General features: G+C 52.3%; 3 protein-coding genes across 6 annotated transcripts in view; 1 reads left to right on the top strand and 2 right to left on the bottom strand.

Annotated features, from left to right (window-relative positions):
- The first annotated feature begins 1,891 nt into the window (after positions 1-1,891).
- TSSK3 (testis specific serine kinase 3) lies at positions 1,892-13,775 on the top strand. Of its 2 annotated transcripts, XR_003506722.1 has the most exons (3): positions 1,892-3,920; positions 4,502-4,709; positions 12,252-12,334. XR_003506722.1 is itself a non-coding variant. In XM_027517234.1 (2 exons), the coding sequence occupies exons 1-2, from the start codon at positions 11,395-11,397 to the stop codon at positions 12,914-12,916; spliced, it is 810 nt and encodes a 269-aa protein (XP_027373035.1). In that variant the 3' UTR covers positions 12,917-13,775. The 2 variants fall into 2 exon arrangements, 1 of the variants encoding a protein (XP_027373035.1); XM_027517234.1 differs by lacking the exons at positions 1,892-3,920; positions 4,502-4,709 and adding an exon at positions 11,395-11,539 and having other exon boundaries at positions 12,252-13,775.
- On the bottom strand, positions 9,138-11,023 carry FAM229A (family with sequence similarity 229 member A). Of its 2 annotated transcripts, none has more exons than XM_027517215.1 (3): positions 10,686-10,982; positions 10,458-10,604; positions 9,138-9,772 (listed from the first exon to the last, which is right to left on the bottom strand). In XM_027517215.1, exons 1-3 carry the CDS (start codon positions 10,820-10,822, stop codon positions 9,616-9,618), a joined length of 441 nt encoding a protein of 146 aa, XP_027373016.1. In that variant the 5' UTR covers positions 10,823-10,982; the 3' UTR covers positions 9,138-9,615. The 2 variants fall into 2 exon arrangements, with proteins under 2 accessions (XP_027373016.1, XP_027373022.1); XM_027517221.1 differs by lacking the exon at positions 9,138-9,772 and adding an exon at positions 10,034-10,301 and having other exon boundaries at positions 10,686-11,023.
- The window catches only part of BSDC1 (BSD domain containing 1), a 23,605-nt gene continuing 13,183 nt past the window's right edge, over positions 13,091-23,512 (bottom strand). For both annotated transcript variants that reach the window (XM_027517190.1, XM_027517200.1), the window contains exons 9-11: positions 22,819-23,298; positions 16,528-16,631; positions 13,091-15,059 (exon numbers count right to left, since the gene is read on the bottom strand). In XM_027517190.1, coding sequence (XP_027372991.1) covers positions 15,027-15,059; positions 16,528-16,631; positions 22,819-23,298 — 617 coding nt within the window. In that variant the 3' untranslated portion in view covers positions 13,091-15,026. The remainder of the gene's footprint in view (positions 15,060-16,527; positions 16,632-22,818; positions 23,299-23,512) is intronic.

Raw genomic sequence — 23,512 nt, 5'->3', positions numbered from 1 at the left:
CCAGCCCATCTCCTCCCCTCTGTCCGTGGGGCAGAATGAGAGGAAAGGGCTGTGGTTGCCCCAGCAGGGACTGTGGTTAGACAGAACGAAGGACTTCCTTCCGGACTGCAGGATGCTATCCTGGGAAGGAGCCAGAGATCGTGGGACTGAGGCTGCTGAGGGGAGGGGTTGCTTCCAGGGGAATGTCCAGACCAGGCAGGTTAGGCCAGAGTGGGCCAGTGGAGTGAATCAACTCAGCAGTGACCTCACTTCCAGAGACCTTGGAGGGCCCTATTGAAACCCATCTCATCCCCACTCCCCTATCCCAACCCACCACCCCTGGCTCCCAACATCAGAGAGACAACAGAAAAGAACAGAGACATAGCCAAAGGGGTATTACAAGATAGATAGCTAAAGGCAAAGGGCCACCCAAGAGACAAACATGCAGGCTGTTCCCTCCAGCCAGAACATTCTTCCCGGAGTCTGAAGTGGCTGCTCTCTCACCCTTCAAGCCTTGATCTACAGTTACCTCCTCAGATAGGACCTCCTGGCCAACCCATCCATTAATGCACCCTTTAGTGAGCCCCTGTTATGAGTCAGGCATTGTTCTAGATCTGTGAACAAGACACAGGTTGTGCCCTCTCCATACAACACAGCACTTGGCCCACTTTATCCTTCTCAAACACAGCACGGTGTTTATCTCTGACTTCTCTTTATTGTTGTTTCCCCATCAGAATGTAAGCTCCATGAGGGAGCCTCAACTATTCTTTTCACCAATTTGAACTCAGTGATTCAGAATATAAATCTGACACAACCCTCTAAAATAGGCCCTGATAAATACTTGCTGAATAAATGAATGGACACAGAGACCAGGGACAGAGACACAGAGAAACAGAACCATGTGCAGAAGTGATGCAACATTCAGAGATGCCCCCAAATGTGAAGCACACACAGACACACGGGGGAGTGTCCTTCAAGCAGACCAATTCACTTAGGTCATTCAGCTTGGTCACCAAGCCTGGGGCTGGGGTCACTCTTGTCCTGAAACTGACCCAGTTGGTGGCCAAGGGCATGATCTATTCTGGTTTCCACACTCCCTGCGCTGGGCTCAAGTTGGCATTGTGTTTGAAGAGCCCTCTTTGAAACTCTATTCTACCCCTTTAGTTGTCTTTTGATGAACAGAACTTTTAATAGAGACGAATCTGTCAATCTCCTTTAAAAATATCTGTGGTGGTTTGAAAAGGGCAGGGATGAATAACCCCGCAGAAACCCCACGCCCAGCCCGCGGGGCCTTTCTCACTGCGGTTCATTCCCTCTGGGTCCTCGAGTCTGGAAGGCAAGGCGGACTGACCTCGTGTCCGGGCATCACCCTTCCCCACCCCTACCTCCGCCAGGCCCCGCCTATAGGCCCGCCCCTCCGAGGTCGCGCCCTCTTTGGGCCCCGCCCTTCACCGGCTCTCGGGGATGCCGGGGAGCTAGATCTCCCTTCTTCCTGCCCAGGTATTCGTAGTTAATATTCTGCCACCTGTGCTTCCACCTAGGGAGGAAAAACTGGGCCGCCAGGACGGGGCCAAATCCCACTCGCTCTGGGATTACGCCCACTGCCTTCCGTGGACAGTTGCTTCAGGCCCCGCCCTTAACCACTCAGTTCCGCTCCCTCCTCTCTCTCCCAGGCACAGTCAAGCCAGCCTATCCAACCCCTGACGGACCCTCGGGTCTGAGGATCCGCCCCTTCCACAGACCCCGCCCCCGCCGTAGGCTCCGCCCCTCCATCCGAGGCCCTCCGCCCCGCCCTCCCGGGGGCCTCCGCCTCCGCCCCGCCCCGCCCCGCCCCGCCCCGCGCGCTCACAGGAGGCGCGGGCCCGCTCCGTAGCAGCTGGGCCAGTGCACCTGGGCCCCGTCCGCCACCCCAGTGGCCCCCGGCAGCAGTAGCAGGTTGTGCGCGGGCCAGCGCCAGGAGGTGCCCGGGGGGCGGCTGCCCTGCGGGCTCATCCAGTAGTCGCCCAGGCTTCGGCGGGTCGCGGGCGCCAACAAGACCGGGCTCCGGCAGCCCTAGAAACATAACTCCTAGTCCAGGCAGTAAGGGGGCGTGGCCTTGGGGCGCCCGTAGGGGAGACAGGGCAGCGGTCACCCCAGGAGGCGCGGCACGCTGGGAGGAGGCGGCCGCCTCGGATCAGACGCGTCGGGGCGAGGGTCGGGATCACTCCTGGCCCATGCTGGGGAGAAGGGAGATTGGAGGCCCCTCTCAGGATCTTCCCAAGGACCTGCGCTCCTCCTCCCCCCAAGCTGCCAGACCCGGGGCCTTTATCTCGCCGGCACCCTCCTCTGGACCCCTTCACCAGGACAGAAGAAAATTCACCACCAAGTGGGCAGTCTCGGTGAATAGCATAGTGTCCAGGCCGCCTGGTCCTCTTCGGCCTCTTTTAATACCTGCTGGGACGTGGAGGGGGAGGCCTGAAAGCCCATATTCCCCTCGGGCCCCGCTGTTTTTAGCAGGAGGCCTCAGCTGCCAGAGAGGAGTGGGGCGGCACCAGGCCCTCTGGCGGGGTCTAGTCGGTAGTCTTTCTTCACCAGCCGCTTCAAGGGGCGGGGGTTGGTCACCACTGCCGGGGGATTCCCTGAGACGCTAGTCCCACAGGGTCAGGGACAGAAAGACAAGGACAGAGGCAGCAAGAGGGGCCCAGGAAAGGTCAGCTGCTGTTTGGATCAACCCTTCCTTTTATTTCAACCAGGGGCCTCCATCTTCTGCTTACACACCCCTGATGGTGTGCTCAGGCAGACGCCACACCTCAAAAGGCCTCACTGTTTCCAGGCTTCAGAGCTCCCCACCTCTGTCTCCCTGGCCCTTACAGGAGCCTTTCCCTTGCTCCAGGAAACTAAATCAGAGGCAGAAAACTCCTCAGCCAACTCTAGTTCAGAATTCTTATCTGGAAGCCAGGGATGAGTCTGTGGGTCTTCACTAAACTGTCTGCCAAGTTCAAATACACATATATTTCTGGAAGGAATCTAGAAATCTAGAAAGGGTCCCTGACACCTGTCCCACCCTCCTGTCCCCTCAAAAAGTTAAAAACCCTAACCTAAGTTTTTTTGCAGAAAGGGAAACAGATTCAGAAAGGGACAGTGAAAAGCCAGTTTGCTCTGCCTGCCCCTACAAAGGGTGAGACAACTTCCCTGTGCCCTTGTCCTGCTCAGGGCATGGGGTTCAGGGCTCATAGCCCAGGCTGGGCCCTGCTCCCCCACCCCCTGGGGAACATGTTGGCCCTGTGCCCTTTCCTACACTGCCAGTTTGGGCTGTTTCCCCCAGTGACTCACACTGGCTGCTGGGAAGAGTGGGCAGCTATTCGGAGTCCCCGGAATCCTGTACAGGCTTGTCACCACCCTCCCCCCAGTTGTGTGGCCATATTTGGGGATTTCACCTTCTCTTTTCTCTCCTTGGGGAATTTCCCTCCTCTCATCCCTTCCTCCTTTCCCTGTCTCCAACCTCTGACTCCCTGATGGCTCTTTCCCAGCAGCAAACAAACAGGCTCTAGTCTTTCCTATCTTTGAAAAAGAAGAAAGCCTTCCTTCGACCCTGGGTCCTTCTCCAGCTCCCCTTCACAGCCAAGATTCTTGCAAGAGTTGTGTGCACATGTTGTTTCTACTTCCCCACCCTGCCCCTGCAATCTGGCTCCCTCCCTCACCATTCCACGGGAACAGCTCCTCAAGGTCACCACTGACCTCCTTGTTGCTAAATCCCAGGGATGCTCATGAGTCATTATCTGACTTGACCCTTTAGCAGTGACCGACTTTGACACAAACACTCTTTCCTATTTGAAATATTTTTGGGCCTTTGTTTTTCTGAACACTGCAGTCTTGACTTATTTACTATCTTACAGGTTGCCGCCATGTGGCAAATTTCTCATCTGTTGCTCACTGCCTAACCATGGGTGTTCTTGGGCCTTGTAAGTATGTCCCAGGGATCTTGTCAGTTCCTGTGCCTTTAATGCCCACCTTTGTCAGAGACTCACTTCTCTCTCCCATACTCCTCTTCCCTTCCCCAAGACCTGTCTCCTGGCCCCCTTCTTCTGGATGTCGCACTTCACAGAAGACATGCCCCATACCTGTCCCTCCCATGTTCCCCAGCTTGGCTGTTTCCTCCGTTGCCTGAACTGGAAATCTGGGCTTGGTTCTAGATTCTTCCCTGTCTCTACATTTTCATAGTCAAGCAGTTACAAAATCCTGTCCTCTCCAGGATGTCTAAAATGCAGTTGCTTTTCTCCATCTCCTCTGCTCACACCTGGTCCAAGGCCCCATCGCCTTTTATCTGGGAGGTTGCAGCTTCCTGAATGATCTCTCTGCTGCTACTTGCCATCTCTTCCAGGGTCTGTTCTTACAGAGCAGCTACGGCTGTCTTTCCAAGACTTGAATGTTTCCCTCTTCACAGTGTCATCAGCACTATGTTCATCGTGGCACAGACCAGTCTCGGGGTTGGGGATATTTCCCACCGCCCTGTCCTTGTGTGGGTAACCGCATCTCATTTTAGTTTCAGGGTCAGTTCCTTAGGGAGGCCATTCCAGATCCCCCAACTGCCTCTGCTATTCCTTCACCTCACCGCTCTCGGCCTCTCCTCTGTGGACCCATCAAGCCATTGTTCAGTAGCCAGTCTAATGACAGCCATTCTACCAACTCCTGAGCCCTTCCATTCTTGGCCCCAGGATGTCAGGATGAATACGACACAGCCTCTGCCCTTGGTGAGTCTGTAGTGTAATGGGGTAAATAGGCATTCAGCAAGGATCAGGGAAGAAGTGAGTACACAGTGGGAGGATCAGGGAAGAAGCGAGTACACAGTGGGACAAGCAGCTGCTCTGGGAGGGAACGGACAGGTGGTCAGAGGAACCTTCTTTGAGGACTGACAATTGGTGGAGATCTGAGGGGTAAAGTGAGTGAGGAGGCTATTCCAGGCAGAAGGAATAGCATGTTGAAAGGTGGAAAGAAGGTTTTGTGAACTCAGGGGTGTCCTCGTGGTTGGGCAAGTGATGTAAAGGAGCCATTGGTGAGATTTAAATAGGAGAATTACATGGCTGGGTTGTGGTCTTTATAGAATAATTCAGGGCTGGAGGAATCAAGCAGGGAAGGAAGTACAAGACCATATGACCAGTTAGAAGGAGACTTCCTTGCAGAGGCTGTGGGTTTGATCCCTGGTCAAGGAACCAAGATCCCACAGGCTGCAGAGCAACTGAGCCTCTGTGCCACAAGTAGTGAGCCCAAGTGCCACAACTAGAGAGTCTGTGCCACAAATAGTGAGCCCATGTGCCACAATGAAAGATCTCACATGACACAGTGAGGATCCCAGGGGCCACAATGAAGACCCAACTCAGTCAAATAAATCAATAAAAAGTATTAAAAAAAAAAGAAAAAAATAGGTTGGGGGGCCGCTGGAGTAATCCAGATGAGTAGCAATTGGAGTCTGATTCAGGGCAATACAGTAGAATTAGAGAATCAACTGTGGGCACCTGGACTGGGGCCTGGGGAAATGAGAGGGAGTGAGAATGATTCCAGTGTCTTCACCCCAAGGGAGGGTGCGGAGAGGACCGTGGATCCCTGTGGGGTCCAACCCACTGATCTACCTGGTGTCAGATTGCCTGATGTCTCCCAATGGCCCTCATCCATGCTTTTTCCTAGAGGAGCAAGTGGAGTGTCAAGAGGTAGATGGCTGCTAAGAAGGCCTAGGAGAAGGAGGCAGATGGGCGGAGGAAAAGGAAGTTGGGTCAGGGTTCGGATGTGATGAGGTTTCAAGGAAAGTGGCATCTGGGGTTTCCTCAGAGTCGGGAAATTCCACTGTCTCTGGATTCACCTCCCCCATTCCTTCTTTAATTAATCAATTAATTTTTACTTTTGGTTGCTCTGGGTCTTTGTTGCTGCATGTGGGTTTTCTCTAGTTGCGGTACGTGGGCTTCTCATTGTGGTGGCTTGCCTTGTGGAGCACAGGCTTTAGGGTGTGTGGGCTTCAGTAGTTGTGTTCAGGCTTAGTTGCTCCATGGCATGTGGGATCATCCCAGACCAGGGATTGAACCCGTGTCCTCTGCACTGGCAGGTGGATTCTTATCCACTGTCCCGCCAAGGAAATACCTGCCTTCCACTCCCCGCCGCCAGTTCTGAGGTGCTCAAACTCAGGGCCAGTCCTTAGGAATCCTGGAAGCCTTTTAGGGGCTGTGAGTCTATATCTGAAAAGCCACAATGCCCTGACAGGTCCCCAGGATTCTAGAGAGTCACTAACATCAGTGTGCACTTCCCATAAACTGGCCTAATGCCCGTCACCTGCATGATCCCCTGCAGTCCTCACATTAACCCTTGAAGGCATGTAGCTTTCTATCCCCATTGTACATACTAGTCTTCCAGGGTTAAGGGACTTGCTCAAATTTAAACAGCTAAAACCATGCACAAAGAGGATTTGAACCAAGGTTTGACTGACATCAGAGTCCGTGCTTTTAACTCCTGTGCTATATTAAGCCTGTCGACCCCTTGGTTGATTGGCTCAGTAAAGGGAGGAGGCTTTGTGGGGGATTTGCTTGTGGTTGGGGTGGCTGCCCCCCTCTCATATCAAGCAATGAGAAAGGGTAGTGCTGACGTCAATTGTTGCCATGGCGATACAGCAACCCTTTCCCTGCCATCTCCATGGTAACCTGAGGGGGGGGTCCATCTGTACTTCGCCCCCTCCTTCTAAAAGAGGGTCCCTTAGGGAGGGGCTGGCTAATAAGGTGTTTGAGAGAGAAGTCGGGGAAAGCAGGGATTTGAGTATCCTTCTTTGACTGGGCCCCTCCCCATTCCTCAGGCATAAAATGAGGCTGGGATGTGGGGGTCCTGCTTTGGGGTCTGCATGCATGCTAAGTTACTTCAGTCATGTCTAACTCTTTGCAACCCCATGGATTGTAGCCCACCAGGATCCTCTGTCCATTGGGATTCTCCAGGCAAGAATACTGAAGTGTGTTGCCATTCCTTTCTTCAGGCGATCTTCCAGACCCAGGGATTGAACTCACGTCTCTTACGTCTCCTGCATTGGCAGATGGGTTCTTTACTACTAGCGCCACCTGGGTAGCTTTGGGTCTGGGGACAGCTTTATCCTCTAGAGTGAGGAAGGCAGTTCTGCTTTTCCTACCTGGGGACTCCCCTGAAAATGCCCCCTGCTCCCAAGTTCCTTAGCTCCTGAGCAGGACTGATAGGAACCTGACAAAGGGAGGCAAGAGAGATTCCAGATACCCAGCCCTTGGGGACATGGCTAGCTGGCTCTCTGCTGCCCCTTGAAGCCAAAGGCAGTGTCCTTTTTTGCTCAGTGCTAGCTGTGCCTGAGATTCCTGTCTGGTGCATGACTTTACTGAAACCTTCCACCAGATGTTATTAGCCCTGTTTTACAGATTTGGAAAGAGACTCAGAGAGGCTAAGTAATTAGCCCAAGGTTGCACAGCTAGTAAATGACAATCAGGACTCAAATCTAGGACTAGAGTTTAGGCCAGTGGTTTTTCCTGGGGGAAAAAGGAAGAAGCAACAGAGAACATGATGGAAAAGGAAAAGAAAAATAGTCAAGTGACCCCGGTTGGAGCCTGGCACTCTACCTGTCACCTACAGAACAAGTTCAAACACAAGGTCTCCCTCATCCAGCTTCTCTTCTGTTAACTCATCCCTGGGTCCCTTGAATTCTGAGCTCTCCAAGGGGAAGGGACCTGTCACCACCTGGTGTGGCCCAGGTAGGTGTTAGTGAAAGTTGGTTGAACTGAATTCCTTAAACTTCCCTGCCTCCAGGCCTTTGCCCACGGTATTCCTTCCACCTGGAATGCCCTTTCCTCTTGCTCCTGGCCATTTTAGAGCTATCTAGCTCCAGAGTCTGGCCTATTGGCAAGGTGTTTGTCCGTATTTTTTGTTATCCCTCACTAACCAAACAAATGAAAGTGGCAGTGAGTTTTTGATTTCCCCTCTTCTTTTTTGGCCACGTCTCACAGCTTGTGAGATCTCAGTTCCCTGACCAGGGATTGAACCGGGGCCATGAGAATGAAATGCCGTTATCCTAACCACTAAGGAAACTCCCAGGCAGTAAGTCTTTTTTTTTTTTTTTGAAGGAAAGGAGGGTTCCAGAAGCCTAGAGAAAGGAAATGAGGGAGATAAGAGAGAAAGGAAGAATGGGAAGAATTCTGCCTCTGTGGGCTGGGAAGGTCCATAGAGATCAGCTGGTGCTTTTATTTTTTTTAAGCCAGTGAGGAAATGGGTCCAGAAGGAAGGGACCTGCCTCCCATCAGGTCATTGCCAGGCCACGTGAATTTCATGAGAGTTAAGGGTCATGTTTGTCAGTTTTATGGCTGACGTCCTGCACAGGCCTGGCTAGTAGACCTGTATTGACTGAGACAGGCACAAAACCTGAAAGAGAACCCAGTGGCCTAACTCCTGGTCACACTTTCCAAGGCTCCTCATTGCCATGGAGCTGTATTGTTCCCTGGCCCCTATCAAACTCTCTATCCATTGTTTTTCAGGCTTCTTTTCCTCCCAGGGGTACTTGATCATTGCATAAGCAGTCTCTGCTCCTGAAATGCTTTTTTCTCCATCATTACCCGTTATTTTCTAGTCTAGCGATGCTGTCAATCACCTGACTGTGCTTGCACCTCAAGGATAGGTTTACCTGTGGCTCAGCCTGGTCAACTGTAGTCTTCCATCTCTCTCACAGTGGTAACTGGCCCAAAGAATATGCTTGTGATTTGGGCCAAACACGGGCCAATCACTGCCCTTCCCAGGAATAGATACATCATGTTGGGGGAAGCAGCTCTCCCCTCCTGGGATTTATTTTTAGGTGGTGGTGGGCTGTGTTGTGTGGTATTTGGGATCTTCATTCCCCACTCAGGTATTGAACTTGTGCCCCCTGCAGTGGAAGTGCAGAGCCCTAACCACTGGACTGCCAGGGAATGCTGACTTCCCAGGACTTCGAAGCTGAGGCAGCCATGTTCCCTGCCCAGAGGAGATAATCAGGGATGTATGTGCGTGCATGCCTGCTCAGTCGCTTCAGTCGTGTCCAACTCTTCGCAACCCTGTGGACTGTAGCCTGCCAGGCTCCTCTGTCCATGGGATTCTCCAGGCAAGTAGGTTGCCATGTCCTCCTCCAGGGGATCTTCCTGACCCAGGATCCAACCTGCATCTCCTGCATTGGCAGGCGGGTTCTTTACCACAAGCACCACCTGGGAAACCCCACGTTGAGTCAAGTGTCCTTAAATCTCAGGGGACAGGAGACTGAGCCTGACCTTTGGGTTACGTTTTTTTTTTTTCTGATATTAAAATAATACAGGGTTCATTAAAGCAAAATTAGAAGGTGGGAAATACTCATTCAGCCTCCAAGCAGCCCTCCTGTCATGGGCTCCTCCTAGGGATGCATTTTGCTGCCTGAAGTCTGAGGCCGCTGAGGAGTGCACTAGCATCACCAGCCACCTGGGGGGCCCCAGCCAAGGGCCCAAGTGGCTTAAGACTCAGTTCCCTCACCTGTAAAATAGGAATAAGAAATCAGTTTTTCAAACGACTTCTTCCCCAGTCTCTCTCTGACCCCACCAGTCCTTAGGAGAAACCAGGGGTCGAGATGGTGGGGGCAGCCCCTAATCCCTCCAACAAAGCCAGAGAGACTCAGGGTCACAAAACAGAAGGCAGCAAAACCAAACTCCATCTTTGGAGAATTAAATGGGCCCGGGGTAGGTGGCCATTCTCTTTATTCTGAGTTGTCTGTCCATCTCCTCCAGTCTCAAGCTTTTCTGGGCCCCCAGAGTCCAGAACAGTAATGCTGATTTTCCTGGAGAGACAAAGGGGAGTGTCGGGGAGAAGGATGAGGGCAGCGCCCAAGCAGAAGCACGGCCCTGGAGGGCGTCGTGACCAGTGAAAAAAAAAGGGGAGGGTTTGGTGCCCAGCCAGAAGCAAGCCGACCCGGAGGGAAGGGCGGGCCCCTGGGGCTGGGCCCAAGGGAGGAAGCAGCAGAGGGAAAGGTGATATTGGATGGGGCGGAGCAGCCGGCGGGCCCGAGCCGACGGGATAAGAGAGACACGGCCAGCCGGAGTGGAAAGAACAGTTTATGCTGTGATTTATTAAAATGTGCATCATTCTTTTATTTTAAAATGTGCATCATTGTCTCGTGCTCGGCGCGCGCGCGACCTCAGCGTGGTGGCCCGCAGCGGGCCCCGTCCCCGCCCGGCTCCCGCGGAGCCGCCGTGCGCAGGCGCACTCAGGTGGCGCGGGCCCGGGGGCTCCCGCCCATGGCCAGGTAGACGTCGATGGGCATGTGCAGCAGCGTCAGGCAGTGGCAGCCGGGGCAGCGTCGAAGCGGCCTGCGGAAAGCGGGGTGCGACAGGGGGCGCTGAGGCGGCGGCCGGCCCCATCCTGTAGGGGGCGCATCAGTCCTAGAGGTTCGGCCGTGGGTGCGGGTTGGTCTGGGGACCGAAAACCAGCAGGGGAGGGGCCGCGGGCAGGGGCGCTGGCCTCACCTGACCGGGTTGTGCTCCGTAGCTACGGGCTCCGGGCTGTCCTGGGACTCGGGGGCGGCGGCAAGGCCAGGGGAGTCTCCGGCCTCAATGGGGAATCTCCGACCCTGCGGGGGCTCCTGGGCACTCATGTCCAGGCCCCGGGGCGCTCTGCGCGGGGAGTGGCGGTCAGGCCGCTCCCGGGCCGCCGGGCACCCCCTCCCCGCGCCCGCCCCCCGGGCCGTTGCTCACCTGCCGGAGGCCGAGGCCAGTCCCAGGCTGGAAGCAGCTGCCCGAGCCCTGGCCGCGGGAGGACGCTCCGGTCCAGGCGGAGCCGGGCAGGTGTCTGCGGCGCGTCCCGGCCCGGGCGTCGAGGGGGAGGGCTGCATTGTGACCCGGGCCGCGGCGCGCTGACCTCACAGAACCCGTTCCTCCACCCGGGAGAACCCCGCGCCGCCCGGGCACTTAGCGCGGCGGCGAGCCGGGAGCTGGAGGGCTCTGGCCATGGGTGGCGCAGACCCCCTGCTGCCCGATGGGGGCGTCCACGGAACAGAGCCTGGCATCCCGGGCCGAGCGCAGACATCGCAGCAACCCCTACAGGCGGGGCTACGACTCACTGCCTGGCGCGGGGGCGGGGCACGGAGGTGACTTAACCCGTGCTGGGTTTTGCGGTGGTAGTGGTGGTGGTGGTGAGGGCAGATAGGGGCATTGCCCATTTTGGCCCAGGGTCACACAGCATTTACATCACAATTGGGCCAGAGTTTTAAAATGTCTGACCCTCTCCCTTCCCATCACCCGCGGCTCCTGTGTCCAGACGGAGAATGTTGTAGCGCTGGGGGCGGCTGCGGATGAAGTCCTTGGGGGGAAAAGAAGCGGGCCGAGGGCGATGGTGGAGTAGCGCTGCCTCGCAGAGGCAGCATGAGCTGAGAGGGTGATAGGAAGGAAGGAGGTGCTAGACAGCATGGAGGACTTTCTGCTCTCCAATGGGTACCAGCTGGGCAAGACCATTGGGGAAGGGACCTACTCAAAAGTCAAAGAAGCAGTTTCCAAAAAACACCAAAGAAAAGTGGCAATTAAAATTATAGACAAGATGGGAGGGCCAGAAGGTGAGCTGGGGCCCCTCTGGAGGAAGGGAGGGCTGGCTGAGGTGGGTGGGTGCTTCCTCCAGTCAGAAGGAGCAATTCCCTCCTCCCCTTTCGTCTTAAAGAAAGCAAGAGAGGCTCTGGCTCTGGAGTCAGTCAGTGGGGAACAGAGAAAAGTCCAGGAAAATCACACCTTCTCAAACTCCAAAATGAATGTGGCAGGCGGTGAAGGACCCTCAGAAGCAGAGTCAGAGCCTACTAGGCCTTTCTTATTCTAGGAGGTCAACTGATTGGCCAGGCCATGGCCAGGGGTAGCAGAGGGCAGGAGCTGGTGCAAGGGAGAGAGATGGGGAAAAGACAGGGTTCATGGAAAGAACTGTGGGTCAGGGGGCACAGGTGAGAGGGTCTAGCTTACCATGCTGTGGGCAAATCAGGCCTCATAACTGAGTTCAGTAGATTTGTTTAGAAGTTCCCAAAGCACTTTGCTATCCATGGTCTCACAGGCTGCTCACAACAGTCCCTGAGGCTGACGGACTAGTTCCCTTGAATAATATATTAACTACAAAGACAGAAGTGAACACTCTGCAGTGTCCAGGCGGCTGGACACTGAAGGCTGTTAAAGGGAACCAAGGCCCACAACCCAGACATGGTGGGCAGACAGAAGTTGGAAGACAGGAGACAGAGGGAGGAGTTAGGCTCTTCTGGACTTGATTCTCCATCTCTTTTGTTTCCTTAGAGTTTATCCAGAGATTCCTGCCTCGGGAGCTCCAGATCGTCCGTACTCTGGACCACAAGAACATCATCCAAGTGTATGAGATGCTGGAGTCTGCCGACGGGAAAATCTACCTGGTGATGGAGCTGGCTGAAGGAGGGGATGTCTTTGACTGTGTGCTGAATGGGGGGCCACTGCCCGAGAGCCGGGCCAAGGCCCTCTTCCGTCAGATGGTCGAGGCCATCCGCTACTGCCATGGCTGTGGCGTGGCCCACCGGGACCTCAAGTGTGAGAACGCCTTGTTGCAGGGCTTCAACCTGAAGCTGACAGACTTTGGCTTTGCCAAGGTGTTGCCCAAATCGCGCCGGGAGCTGAGCCAGACCTTCTGCGGCAGCACTGCCTATGCCGCCCCCGAAGTGCTGCAGGGTATCCCGCACGACAGCAGGAAGGGTGACATCTGGAGCATGGGCGTGGTCCTGCACGTCATGCTCTGTGCCAGCCTGCCTTTTGACGACACAGACATCCCCAAGATGCTGTGGCAGCAGCAGAAGGGGGTGTCCTTCCCCACTCATCTGGGCATCTCGGCTGAATGCCAGGACTTGCTCAAGCGGCTCCTGGAACCAGACATGATTCTCCGGCCTTCAATTGAAGAAGTTAGTTGGCATCCATGGCTAGCAAGCACTTCATAAAAGCAATGGCAAGTCCTCCCCAATAAAGTAGGGGGAGAAAGCAAACCCAAAAACCCGCTTCTAAAATGGTGATATATATATTTTACACTTTAAGTTTACTTATCCTAAACTTACCTACACCCTCCCCAGCCTTACTTCTCTTTCCCTTTAAAGATCTTCATGGAACCAGAGGGCCTCATTCAGACGTCCCTTTTATTATGGCTGACAAGTGATTTTCATACAGGTGTTTAACTAAAGTTACTTAAAATAGACCCCAGAATCAAACACATATAGGGGGAGGAGAGAAAAATGACCAAGAACAGTTGGAACCACTGTTGTTGCATCTTCCTTTCCAAATAAAAGCAGAAGTGTTGGGAATGCAGAAACGGCCTCTTGACTTCTTGTCTTGGTGAGAGGCCTTCTGGGGTCCCTGTCCCTTCCTCACCCCAAAGGCCAAGGTGAGTCTGGGATGAAGACAAGGGACTTCCTTGGAACGCAGGCTACCACCTCCCATCCTGACCCCTCCCCTGGGCTCCACCCTGCACACTGCTGGCTCTGGGGCAGCTGCTGTAGGGGACAAGAACAGAGCCCCAGACACCTTCCAGCTTCTGTTGAATCTCTTTAATAGCTGTTAACGGCAAGTCTGGAAAAGGTTCAGGACAAAGTTCTTTTTTCTTTCTTTTTTAATTACAAAACTAACAGCTGTTAGAGTCTTTTTTTTTTTTTTTCTTTTTTTCTTATCCCAGCTACAAAATACTCTGGGGAGATACATTATAATTTAAAATATATAATATTGCACAAACAACCAAAAGGTTAATTAAACTAAAGAAATAATTACAAAGAGAAAAACCCCATCCCATGAAAAAGAGAAAAAAAGATTCAGCATTCTCTCCATCCCACCCCCTCATTGAAGGTTTGAAGTGGAAGTGACCACCACTCTCTTGGCGTCCCTGACCACGATCCCTTTAAATCATTGGTGAACACACCAGATTATGTACAAGAATCACCAGAGCAGCATCATGAAGCACCAGGGTCTCCAGGGATTCCTGCAGCCCCTCGTCCCCCAAGAGAGGTGCAGCTTTACCAGCGCGGAGGGTGAGAGCCACCAAGACTGGATCTGCCTTCAGGAGGATGAGCTTTTGCAGAAGCCTGTCGAGAATCTCAAGCAGCTCACCCCCAGCGTATCCCTCCAAGAGGCAGAAGGGTTGAGGCGGAGAAGTCGGGCTTACCAGAGTTGTAAGTACTCGGCTTTGATCACTGCTCTGTACCACTGGTACCTGGCTTGTGTCCTAAGCTACGGGGGAGTCAAAGTTGGTGGCTGGCTGGCCAAGGTATCCCGCCAGGCAACACACAGAAGGGCCTGAAGTGGCCCCCTCCCTTCTTGGGGAAGGGAAGAAGGGCAAGAGCAGACTCTTGCAGGTGGCACAGCTGGGCTAAGGACTCAGGTGCATCCGACATGAAGACGGCTTGGGAAAGGTGCTAGGGACATACCAGCCTGGACTGGGGGAAAGGAGGGAGTTTGGTCTCTAGATTCTGAACCACAAGGAGCCCTTCCAGGAATGGAAAATGACTGGGAGGGACAGATTCCTAAGGGAGGCAAATTTCCCAGAAATGAATGCCTCTTACCCGCTGGGATAGGAACCAAAGTGTGTCTGCCATCCCTGTCAAGCCAAAGGCAGGTGGCACGGCCTTCCTTGCCGGCTCATGGGTGACAGAGTATTGTTTCGGCGTCCTCCATGAGACCGGCGGTTTAGCCTCTGTCTACACAGGCACATGGGCGAGGGCTGTCCCTTGGGACTCCTCAGCAAGAGTCCCCAGGAACATCGGGTATTCAGCAGAGAAATGTAGGCTCTTCCAGTGGGGGGTGGGTGGGTGGGGGAAGTTTCCTCCCCCTCATGTCATCCTACGGTTGGCACAAGTCAGAGTTCCTGGTTTGGATTTAGCGAGCCCCTTCCCAGACATGAGCAGAGGCCCGAAGGGCCAACAAGGAACAACCCAGAATTTGCCGAGAGCTCTGGCTGACAGAGGCCACTGGGGGACATTCTTAGTCAGTGTCTTCCGGGGCCGGGCTGAGACGGGCGAGGGAAGTGGGAAGTGCTGTGGGTGGGGGAGCTGCTTGCTCTGGCTCCCCTCAATCCCAGTCCTCCCACTCTACGTCTTCCAGCTGCAAAGGGGGGACAATGGAGATAATGGAGAGCACGAACACATATTTACTCCTCTGAGTCAAGTCCAGACCCAAGCTCCCCAGCTGCCCCATTTCAGAATAGCTCTCCCTGCAACCCCAAGCCCCACTCTCCCGGGCTGGACCCTGCCTCCTATGAAAATGAAACACTAGCCTCAAGGAATGTCTGGGGAGCCCTCTACCTAAGGGGTGGGTCTGATGGTTCTAGACTCAAAGGAAATGCTTCTACCAGCCAACTCTGGACACAAGGGGACGCCCTGCCTGCAAGAACCCAGTCAGTCAGTCCCTTAAGGAGAACTTGTCTCCTGCTGAGCAGAGAAAAACATGGCTCCAAGAGGCAGCGACCTTGAAAGTGGCACTCTGATCAGAAGCCAGTGCAGCACAGGACTAGAGGGACTCACTGGGCCTTCACTGGGGGCTCCAGCACCCTAATCCCCTGCTGAAGTCTCCCAGGCAACTCTCTTGGCCTGTTGTCAGTGGATCCCCTGGTATAATGAGTTACAGAATGACTGTTCAGGTATGTTTTATGTCAGGTTTTAAAAAGGGCTACAAAGACACCAAAGCCGTGAAAGCCCCATGGCATGAGAGGGCACCATGAGCCTTCTTTCCTCTGGGTATAGTGAGGCCACAGGTGTAAAATACTCACGTAGGTCACTGTGGCCCCCAGCCCTCAGTCTCCCAATATGAAAAACAAGGCCCTTCCCATCTCTCTAATCTGTTCCCTCTTTATCGCAGGTTCCCTGAGCTATGTGATGGAAGGAATCATGGGGTTGTTGTGTGACAGTTCTTGATATAACACTTATGTGAATCAGAGGTGTGGGCTGGAGCCTCAGTCCTGTCCCTTACTAGCTGTGAGAGCTTTTTGCCCAGCCTCTCCTTCATATAATTTCTCATTTGGAGAGGTAGTGAGGAATAAGAGTAATAGGGCTCTGAGCTCCATTTTGCGGTGGTTTTAGGACACCTGTCAGTGCTCCCACATCCCAGGCTCTGTGCTAACAGGTGCACATGCCTCACCACCGCCACTCGTGAGCTGGTAACGACCAGTGCCACGTTTAGATGGCGCAGCAGAGGCTCAGGTCGAGCGATCACACTGTCTGTTGCCTCCAAGGCCAGGGTCTTAAGGTCCCACACCTGGTGACCCTGAGTCACAAGATCTGGAGCAGGGTCCGGCACCTGGATTTTTTTGGTGGTTCCTCAGGTGATGCTGATAGGAACTAATGTCAAGAACTTCCCCTATCCGCCACCCTGGAACTCAGGGGAAGCAGAGCCTGAGCCTGCTGATGACTGCTCAGGGCCTGAGCGGGAGGCCTTGGCTCCCTTCCCACAGCCGGCCACCTCAGATGGGAAGGGATCCACCATGAGGGGCCAGTAGGGCTTGGTGGGGAGAGTCCTCAGACCTGGGATCACTGGGCTTGCTTCCCTGTGGCCCACCATCAGCAGGCCCACTCACCTCACCGGAGGCATCCACTTTGGAAAGTGCCATCTGCACTTCTTCTTCAGTCATGTCCAAGTCAAAGTCCTTCTCCCAGTCCTCACTGATGTCTGTGCTCGAGCCTAGAACCATGATCCACAGTGTGAAAGATGGGAAGGGCACGTGGCGCGGCTGGAGCTGGGCTGATGGAGCCCTTCAGAAGGGCCTGACAAATACACACCAAAGGGCTTACATGCTGCTATCTCTGCCTCAGTGATCCCACTTTTAGGAATCTATTTTAAGGAAGAACCCTGGATTCAGTAAAAAAATTTAACCAAGAGAATGTTCACTATAGTGCTGTAACACTGATAAAAACTTAAAAAACCACCTAAAAGTCCTCTGCTAGGGAATTATAAAAATAAAGGGTATAGTCCTATGATGGAATGTTATGTGGCTTTTAAAGGTTAGGCTACAGAACATTTGTATGCATGGCAAAATAATCTTACACTATTAAGTGAGATCCAACCAGTCCATTCTGAAGGAGATCAGCCCTGGGATTTCTTTGGAAGGAATGATGCTAAAGCTGAAACTCCAGTACTTTGGCCACCTCATGCGAAGAGTTGACTCATTGGAAAAGACTCTGATGCTGGGAGGGATTGGGGGCAGGAGGAGAAGGGGACGACAGAGGATGAGATGGCTGGATGGCATCACTGACTCGATGGACGTGAGTCTCAGTGAACTCCGGGAGTTGGTGATGGACAGGGAGGCCTGGCGTGCTGCGATTCATGGGGTCGCAAAGAGTCGGACACGACTGAGCATCTGATCTGATCTGATCTGATCTGATTAAGTGAGAAAAAGTAAGTTACTGAGTCGTGGAGAAATATTTTGGTCCAGAAACTCCCTGGGAGCCATGGAAATCTCTCAGAAGAAATAAACAATGAACCTCTTCTGCCTCAGTCACTCCATTCTACCTACACTGATCCTGCTGCTACTGAATCATATCAGGCACATTCCCACCTAAGGCCTTTGCAAGGACTGTTCCCTGTACCTGGAACTCTTCTTCAGATACCCACAGGCCAACCTGCTCACTTCCTTCACACCTTTGCTCATATCTGACCATCTAAATGTGACCTGCCCTGATCGTCCTATTTTCACTTGCAACCCTGTCCCCCTCACTCTGCTCTGGATGGTCCTTTCCACTGTATTTATCACTTGCTAGTGTATTACATAATCAGGTTCCCCGTGCTTGTTGTCTAATAATAGAGAAGCTAGAACGTGAGCTCCTGGAGGACAGGGATCTTCTATTTTCTTATGTATTCCAAGTGACAAGAACAAATAGTTTGTACTAAATAAACATCCATGGACTCTTTCTCTAAATCAGGGGTTGGCAAACTATGGCCTGTGGACCAAATCCAGCCTACCATCTGCTTTTGGAAATAAAATTTTGGAACATAGCCATGGCCATTTGTTGACATATTGCCTATGATTGCTTTCATGTTGAAAAGACAGAGTTGTGAAGCTGGGACAGAAACTGTATGTCCCCTGAAGCCTAAATATTTGTGACCTTGCTCTGTACAGAAAACACTTGCTCTGCCCTGTTCTAGGTGATTCTGATGCCTGCTAAGGTTTGACAGCCACTGCTCCAAACATTCGTATTTGGGTATGCCTTCTTACAGACAATATAAAAAAAGTACATGTGAAAGTTATTACTGAGAAGAAAATGACAAAAATAGTTCCTGTGAAAAAATACATGCAGTATGGTTTCATTTAAAAAAATATGCTCACAGATGCATGCACACACACAGAAAGGACGAGCAAATACCCATAAGAATCCAACGATCGTTACTGCTAGGTGATGAGGTCATGGGGTAATGTTTCTTTTTTTCTAAAATCATATATTACTTTGTAATCATTTTTTTTTTAAGCATCTTTAAAAAAAGCAAGCTCTGATCCCCCAAGGGCACCACCTGTAAATACCTTGTTTCTTCTTGTCTAGCTTCCTCCTTAACATGTACCCAGGCTCTGAGACTTCCCCAAGCCTGGGCCCCACAGTCCTTATTAGGGTTCTTGCACTGTTCTCTCTAGTCACCCATCTAGCCATGTGGTAGTGTCTCTGGCCTTCTCTGGTGGCTCAGATGGTAAACAACCTGCCTACAATGCAGGAGACCTAGGTTCGATCCCTGGGTTGAGAAGATCCCCTGGAAAAGGGAATGGCAACCCACTCCAGTATTCTTGCCTTAAAGAATACCCATGGACAGAGGAGCCTGGCGGGCTGCAGTCCATGGGGTTGCAAAGAGTCGGACACGACTGAGTGACTAAGCACATAGCACATAGCACATGGTATCTCTGGAGTCAAGCAAACCTGGGTGGAACCCTCTTTTTTCTACTGTGTAGTCCTGGGCAAATTATTCTGGGCTTCAGTTTATTTATACTGATAAAATAAGAATAAAACCATCCTCTTTGCAGAGAACCACCGGAGGAGCTTATTAGAAAGCAGATTCCTCCCCGTCCATTCCCCTCATTCAGATTTAGCAGGTGTAGGTGGTGGCCCAGAAATCTGGATGATTCTGTATAGATCTTGGCCTGCAGTTTGAGATACAGCAGTGTGACAAATAGCAGCATCACGTAAAGGGCCTGTAACATACATCAGTTCAGTCGCTCAGTCGTGTCTGACTCTTTGAGACCCCATGGACTGCAGCACGCCAGTCCTCCCTGTCCATCACCAACTCCTGTTTACGCAAACTCATGTCCACTGAGTCGGTTGTAACATACATACACAGTGGATATTCAACAAATGGACCTGTTAAAGGCTGGTCCTACAGTTAAGTAATTTTGCACATGGTCCCTCAGCCAGTCAGGATCAGATCTCAAACAAAGACCCAGATCTTCTGACTCCACGTTTAAGGTTCCTTGTGCTTTCAGGACACTCTGGTGGCTCATGCTTGGTTCTCTGTCAGTGCAGGCTTCCTGTGGGTTAGAAGCCAGACTCCCAGCTGATTTCTCCCTTCAGAGCTGTGGCTGTGGTCATGACAGCTCTTCCTAACCTCAGGTTTCCCTCCAGGGATTTGAAACTCTCTTCAGGGCTTAATGCTAGGGCAAACCCGTTGGGTAGAAGAGAGTCTCAGGTAACATTTTTGGAGCACTTTATACTTATCTCAGAGGGTGGATGTAAACAGTCCCAGTTTACAGATGAGGAGACAAAGGCTTCGAGTGGCAGAGAGGTGAATCTGGGCTTTCTCTGCCACCTGCCTTCTCCCACCATCCTGTCCTGTCACACAACAAGAGTACTAGTAAGATCGCCATTACTCTGGGCACATGGCAGAGAACTGATCTATGCAACAATTTAAGACATCTCCATGGACTGTTAATGTTTTCTTTTGTTTGTAAGGAATGGGGAGTTTTCGAGTGATTACTAACATCATAGTGCTGTCACTCACAGCTCATTTTATTCTGTTTAATTGGATCTTTGCTTCTCCAAAGAAGAAATGGAGGCCAAAATCCCTCCCAGGTGGTCAGTCAGTGGTGAAGCGGGGCCATAAGCCCAAGGCTCTTTCCAGTCCTCAGTCCACAGGGCCCGCTCCAATCTCTCCTCCCTGCTCCCTGCTGAGGGCGCCTGAGCAGGCTAAGTCTAGTCTCCTCAATCAAATGGACCTCGGCACAAAATGCAGGTGGGAAGCAGCTCTGCAATGACAGGCATCACCCTGGGACCTCAGGAGTCCCTTTGGCTTGGCCACCCCAGAGACTGCTGTACCCAGAGACCAAGCCTCGCTCATGTCATCTTTGGATGTGGACACAAGAAGGAAAAGGAGTCACTGCCTCCAGGACAAAAAATCTATTAAGATGTTACTCTCTACTCTGTTCCCACTGTCCCCTCTCAGTCCAAGACCCCAGCTTTGCCCCACTAAGTGTGTGAGATGCACTGGACCAAACGGTTACAAGCTTCCGCCACATCTTCTCCATAATCTCATTTCTTCCAGCCTCTACCCATCACATTCTCCAGGAGCCCGCTTCCAAATGGAACCGATAATTCTTAAACCTTCCAACTGCGTCACTGTTGTCCCCACCCTTACCCAGCTCAGACTCTAGGAACCGTCATTCTGATCACTTCTGCATACACTCGACTTTTGTCCTTTTGAGTTCACCTGGATAAACTTCAACCCTGATTCAGTCCAACTCCCCACCTGCTCTGTGCCTGCACCTGAGTGACTGAATGTGGCGGGACAAAAGTACAACAGCGGTGACTGGTCTCTCTCAAAATTCATAACCATCATCTCAGAAGCACCCTTCGTACCATCCACCCAGCAACCCCACAGCACCTGCTGAGCCCACCACCTACTTTGCACTCTCCTAAAGGCTATTTCATATTTCTCTAAATACCTACTGGGTGGGTGATTTATCTTAGTTTCCTACCAGTAAAAAAGAAAAAGAAAAAAGGAAAATCTCACAGCTCTCATAGGATTTTTGGTGAGGACTGAGTGATATGCATATCAAGTGCTCAGCACAGAGCTATATACACAGGAAGTGTCCAGAGACTGGTTGGTACCTTTTACTATCTTGATCATCTCCCCAGAGCAGGGCTCTACCCCAATTTCTTCCCTGACTGAGGCTCTATCATGGAACAATGAGTCTCAACTTATAGAGAAAATGGAGGCTTACAGAAGATCAGTAACATTTCTGAAGTCACATGGCTTATGAGCAAAGTTGGGATTTGAACTCAGAACTGTCTGAACCCCAGAGGCTGAGCCCTTAGCTTAGCCTCTACATGTAAAGCTCCTAGTACAGGTTGGGCATGTAACACAAGCAGCACGACCTGCTGCTTTGTGGCACCATGTCCAACTTTCTGAATTTGGCTTAGGATCTCAAGTTGTATTTCTGAGCCAACCCCACCTCCCTTCTTATTCCTCCCTCACCTGGGAACAATACAGAAAAGTGGGCTTTGGTTACCCCCTTCAACATGCCCCATGCCCTCTGCTTTTTGGACTCTGTAGGACCCTGCAGCCTGGACTACAGCTCCCCCACCCGCACCTGCCCCAAACTCTCCAACCCACCTATACAATGCCTGTCTCCTCGCTGAAACACCTGCTCATGCCCAGCGGTTCCTTCTTTCTCTGAACTCCTCCGGTACCAAGCCTGCCCCGTACTGCTTCTTGCTTCATCATAAAAGACCACAGCCTTTGCCCCTCCCTCCTCAGTGTCTCATAAAGAGTAGGTAGGAGCTCAATGGATGACCTCACTGAATCAGAGTCAGAAGGAAAGCACTGTGTTGGAAACTAGACATCTCGCAGTTTCCATCAGGGAGCAGAGCAGGGCAGGCTGTGAGGGGCCCGTTTCCATCCACAGCAGCAAGCCAGTCTCACCGCCAGCAGGCCAGTGTGCACCTGCTGGGCAAGCTGGGTGACTGGCTGGTGCTGAGTGTGGGCAGACAGGATGCCTGTGGGTGAGGAGCTGAGGGGAGGTCTTGCTGACAATCGGCTGCCTCTGCAGAGGTACTCTGGATGTAACAGAACAAGCTGACACCAGCGATACCACTGTTCTTTAACTGCAGGAGTTAGAGAGGTTCCTCCCCGACACAAAGTCAAAGTGTCTCCTGTCTCAAATTTCACTAAGCAGATAAGAGACTAAAGCTCTGTTACTTAAGCTAGGTCACTGCAAGTTCATGAGTATTCACTTTATTCTTCTTTAAACTGTACACGTAAGCTTTGTTCAGGTATTTTATAATAATAATTAAAGAAGGCCTGGGGAAGCTAAATGACTTTGCTGAGGTCATCCAGGGGAGAAGACCCTTGGTAGCAATCAGTGTCATAGGAGGTCCCACCCCGAAACTGAACTGTCCAAAAGGACAGGAACTGGCACCCTGTGGTAGCTAAGGGCATGGGTTTCAGGTCAGACAGACCTAGGTCTGAATCTGGGCTTGCTACTCTCTGGCTGTGTGAATTTGAGCAAGTTACTTAACATCTGAGGCTCACTTTCTTCAACTATAAAATGAGGACAGTAATATAGGGAAATGAGATGTAAATTAGAAATTAACAAGCTCCCCTGGTAACTGAGAAATTAACTGCAATATTACATCCTTAACCCATGATTTGACATAAATCTTATTTTGTCATCCTAAGATGCATCTTAAGTTCAGAGGATTAATGCATGTTGGAATTGATGGAATACAGTAATAAACACTCAACCTATAGTAGCTGTCATCATTATCAGTATCACAAACAAAGGCCATCTCTCCTAGGATCCTCACAAGGGACAAGGAGACGAGTGTGCCTTGTGAGGTGGCAACTCTCACCTGCCCTGCCCCCGCATGCTCCCTGGGCTTTGGCCTCGACTCACCTTTTTTCCCATTGTTGGAGGGTGTAGACTTCCCACTGTCCGAGTTCAGCTCAAACACCCGTAAGTCTGTGAGGATCTCTTCCCTGAGAGTCTCTACTCTGGCTGGAGGCCGGGGCTCTGGACCGCTGGGGCGGCAAGCAGGGGTGTGGGGCTTAGACTGAGCTCGGGGTGGGGGTCCAGTCTCGCCCGTATCCACAGCCAGGTCCTGTTCCTCCAAAGATGCCTCTAGAAGCTTCTGGGACAGGTCCTTGGGCAGCGCTGGGGCCTCAGAGGCAGGGGGCGGTTTGGCAATCTGTGTCACCAGGGAGACGCTCTCACTGCTCTCCGAGGGGGTCACCTCTGTTGGAGGCTCGACAGGGGTCACCAGATTCTCTTCACAGGGGCTCTGGGGACCAGGTCCTCCTTCAGGGGATGTGGAAGGTCTGGCCACAGGAACCTTTGCCTCTTTTAGGGACGTGGGTGAAACGCCCGCAAGCTCCTCTGTCAAGAGAGAGAGGAAGGAGAGTGATGTACTCTGGTCAGCCCCAAGGCCATCATGGAGACCACCAGACAGAGCTCAGGTCCTCATCAAAGTCTGCTCTAGTCGGTTTCCTCACCCCCTCTCCATGGTAGTTCTGTAGGTACTCCCTGCTGGTCAAAGTATCTCCTACCCATGAGGCCTAGTGCATGTCTGGCAGGCACTCAGCTTCTACAA

This window comes from Bos indicus x Bos taurus, chromosome 2, assembly GCF_003369695.1.
Source record: "Bos indicus x Bos taurus breed Angus x Brahman F1 hybrid chromosome 2, Bos_hybrid_MaternalHap_v2.0, whole genome shotgun sequence".
Taxonomy (NCBI): domain Eukaryota; kingdom Metazoa; phylum Chordata; class Mammalia; order Artiodactyla; family Bovidae; genus Bos; species Bos indicus x Bos taurus.
This window is presented reverse-complemented; position numbering and strand designations above follow the sequence as displayed.

What these genes read in the sequence shown, in the direction of transcription:
- FAM229A (XM_027517215.1), bottom strand. Translation starts at nt 10,822, where the DNA reads ATGCAGCCCTCCCCCTCGACGCCCGGGCCGGGACGCGCCGCAGACACC. An exon ending in CTGGCCTCGGCCTCCGGCAG is followed by an intron (nt 10,605 to 10,685) that starts GTGAGCAACGGC and finishes CTCCCCGCGCAG; the next exon opens with AGCGCCCCGGGGCCTGGACA. An exon ending in ACGGAGCACAACCCGGTCAG is followed by an intron (nt 9,773 to 10,457) that starts GTGAGGCCAGCG and finishes TTGTCTCTCCAG; the next exon opens with GAAAATCAGCATTACTGTTC.
- TSSK3 (XM_027517234.1), top strand. Translation starts at nt 11,395, where the DNA reads ATGGAGGACTTTCTGCTCTCCAATGGGTACCAGCTGGGCAAGACCATT. An exon ending in CAAGATGGGAGGGCCAGAAG is followed by an intron (nt 11,540 to 12,251) that starts GTGAGCTGGGGC and finishes TTGTTTCCTTAG; the next exon opens with AGTTTATCCAGAGATTCCTG.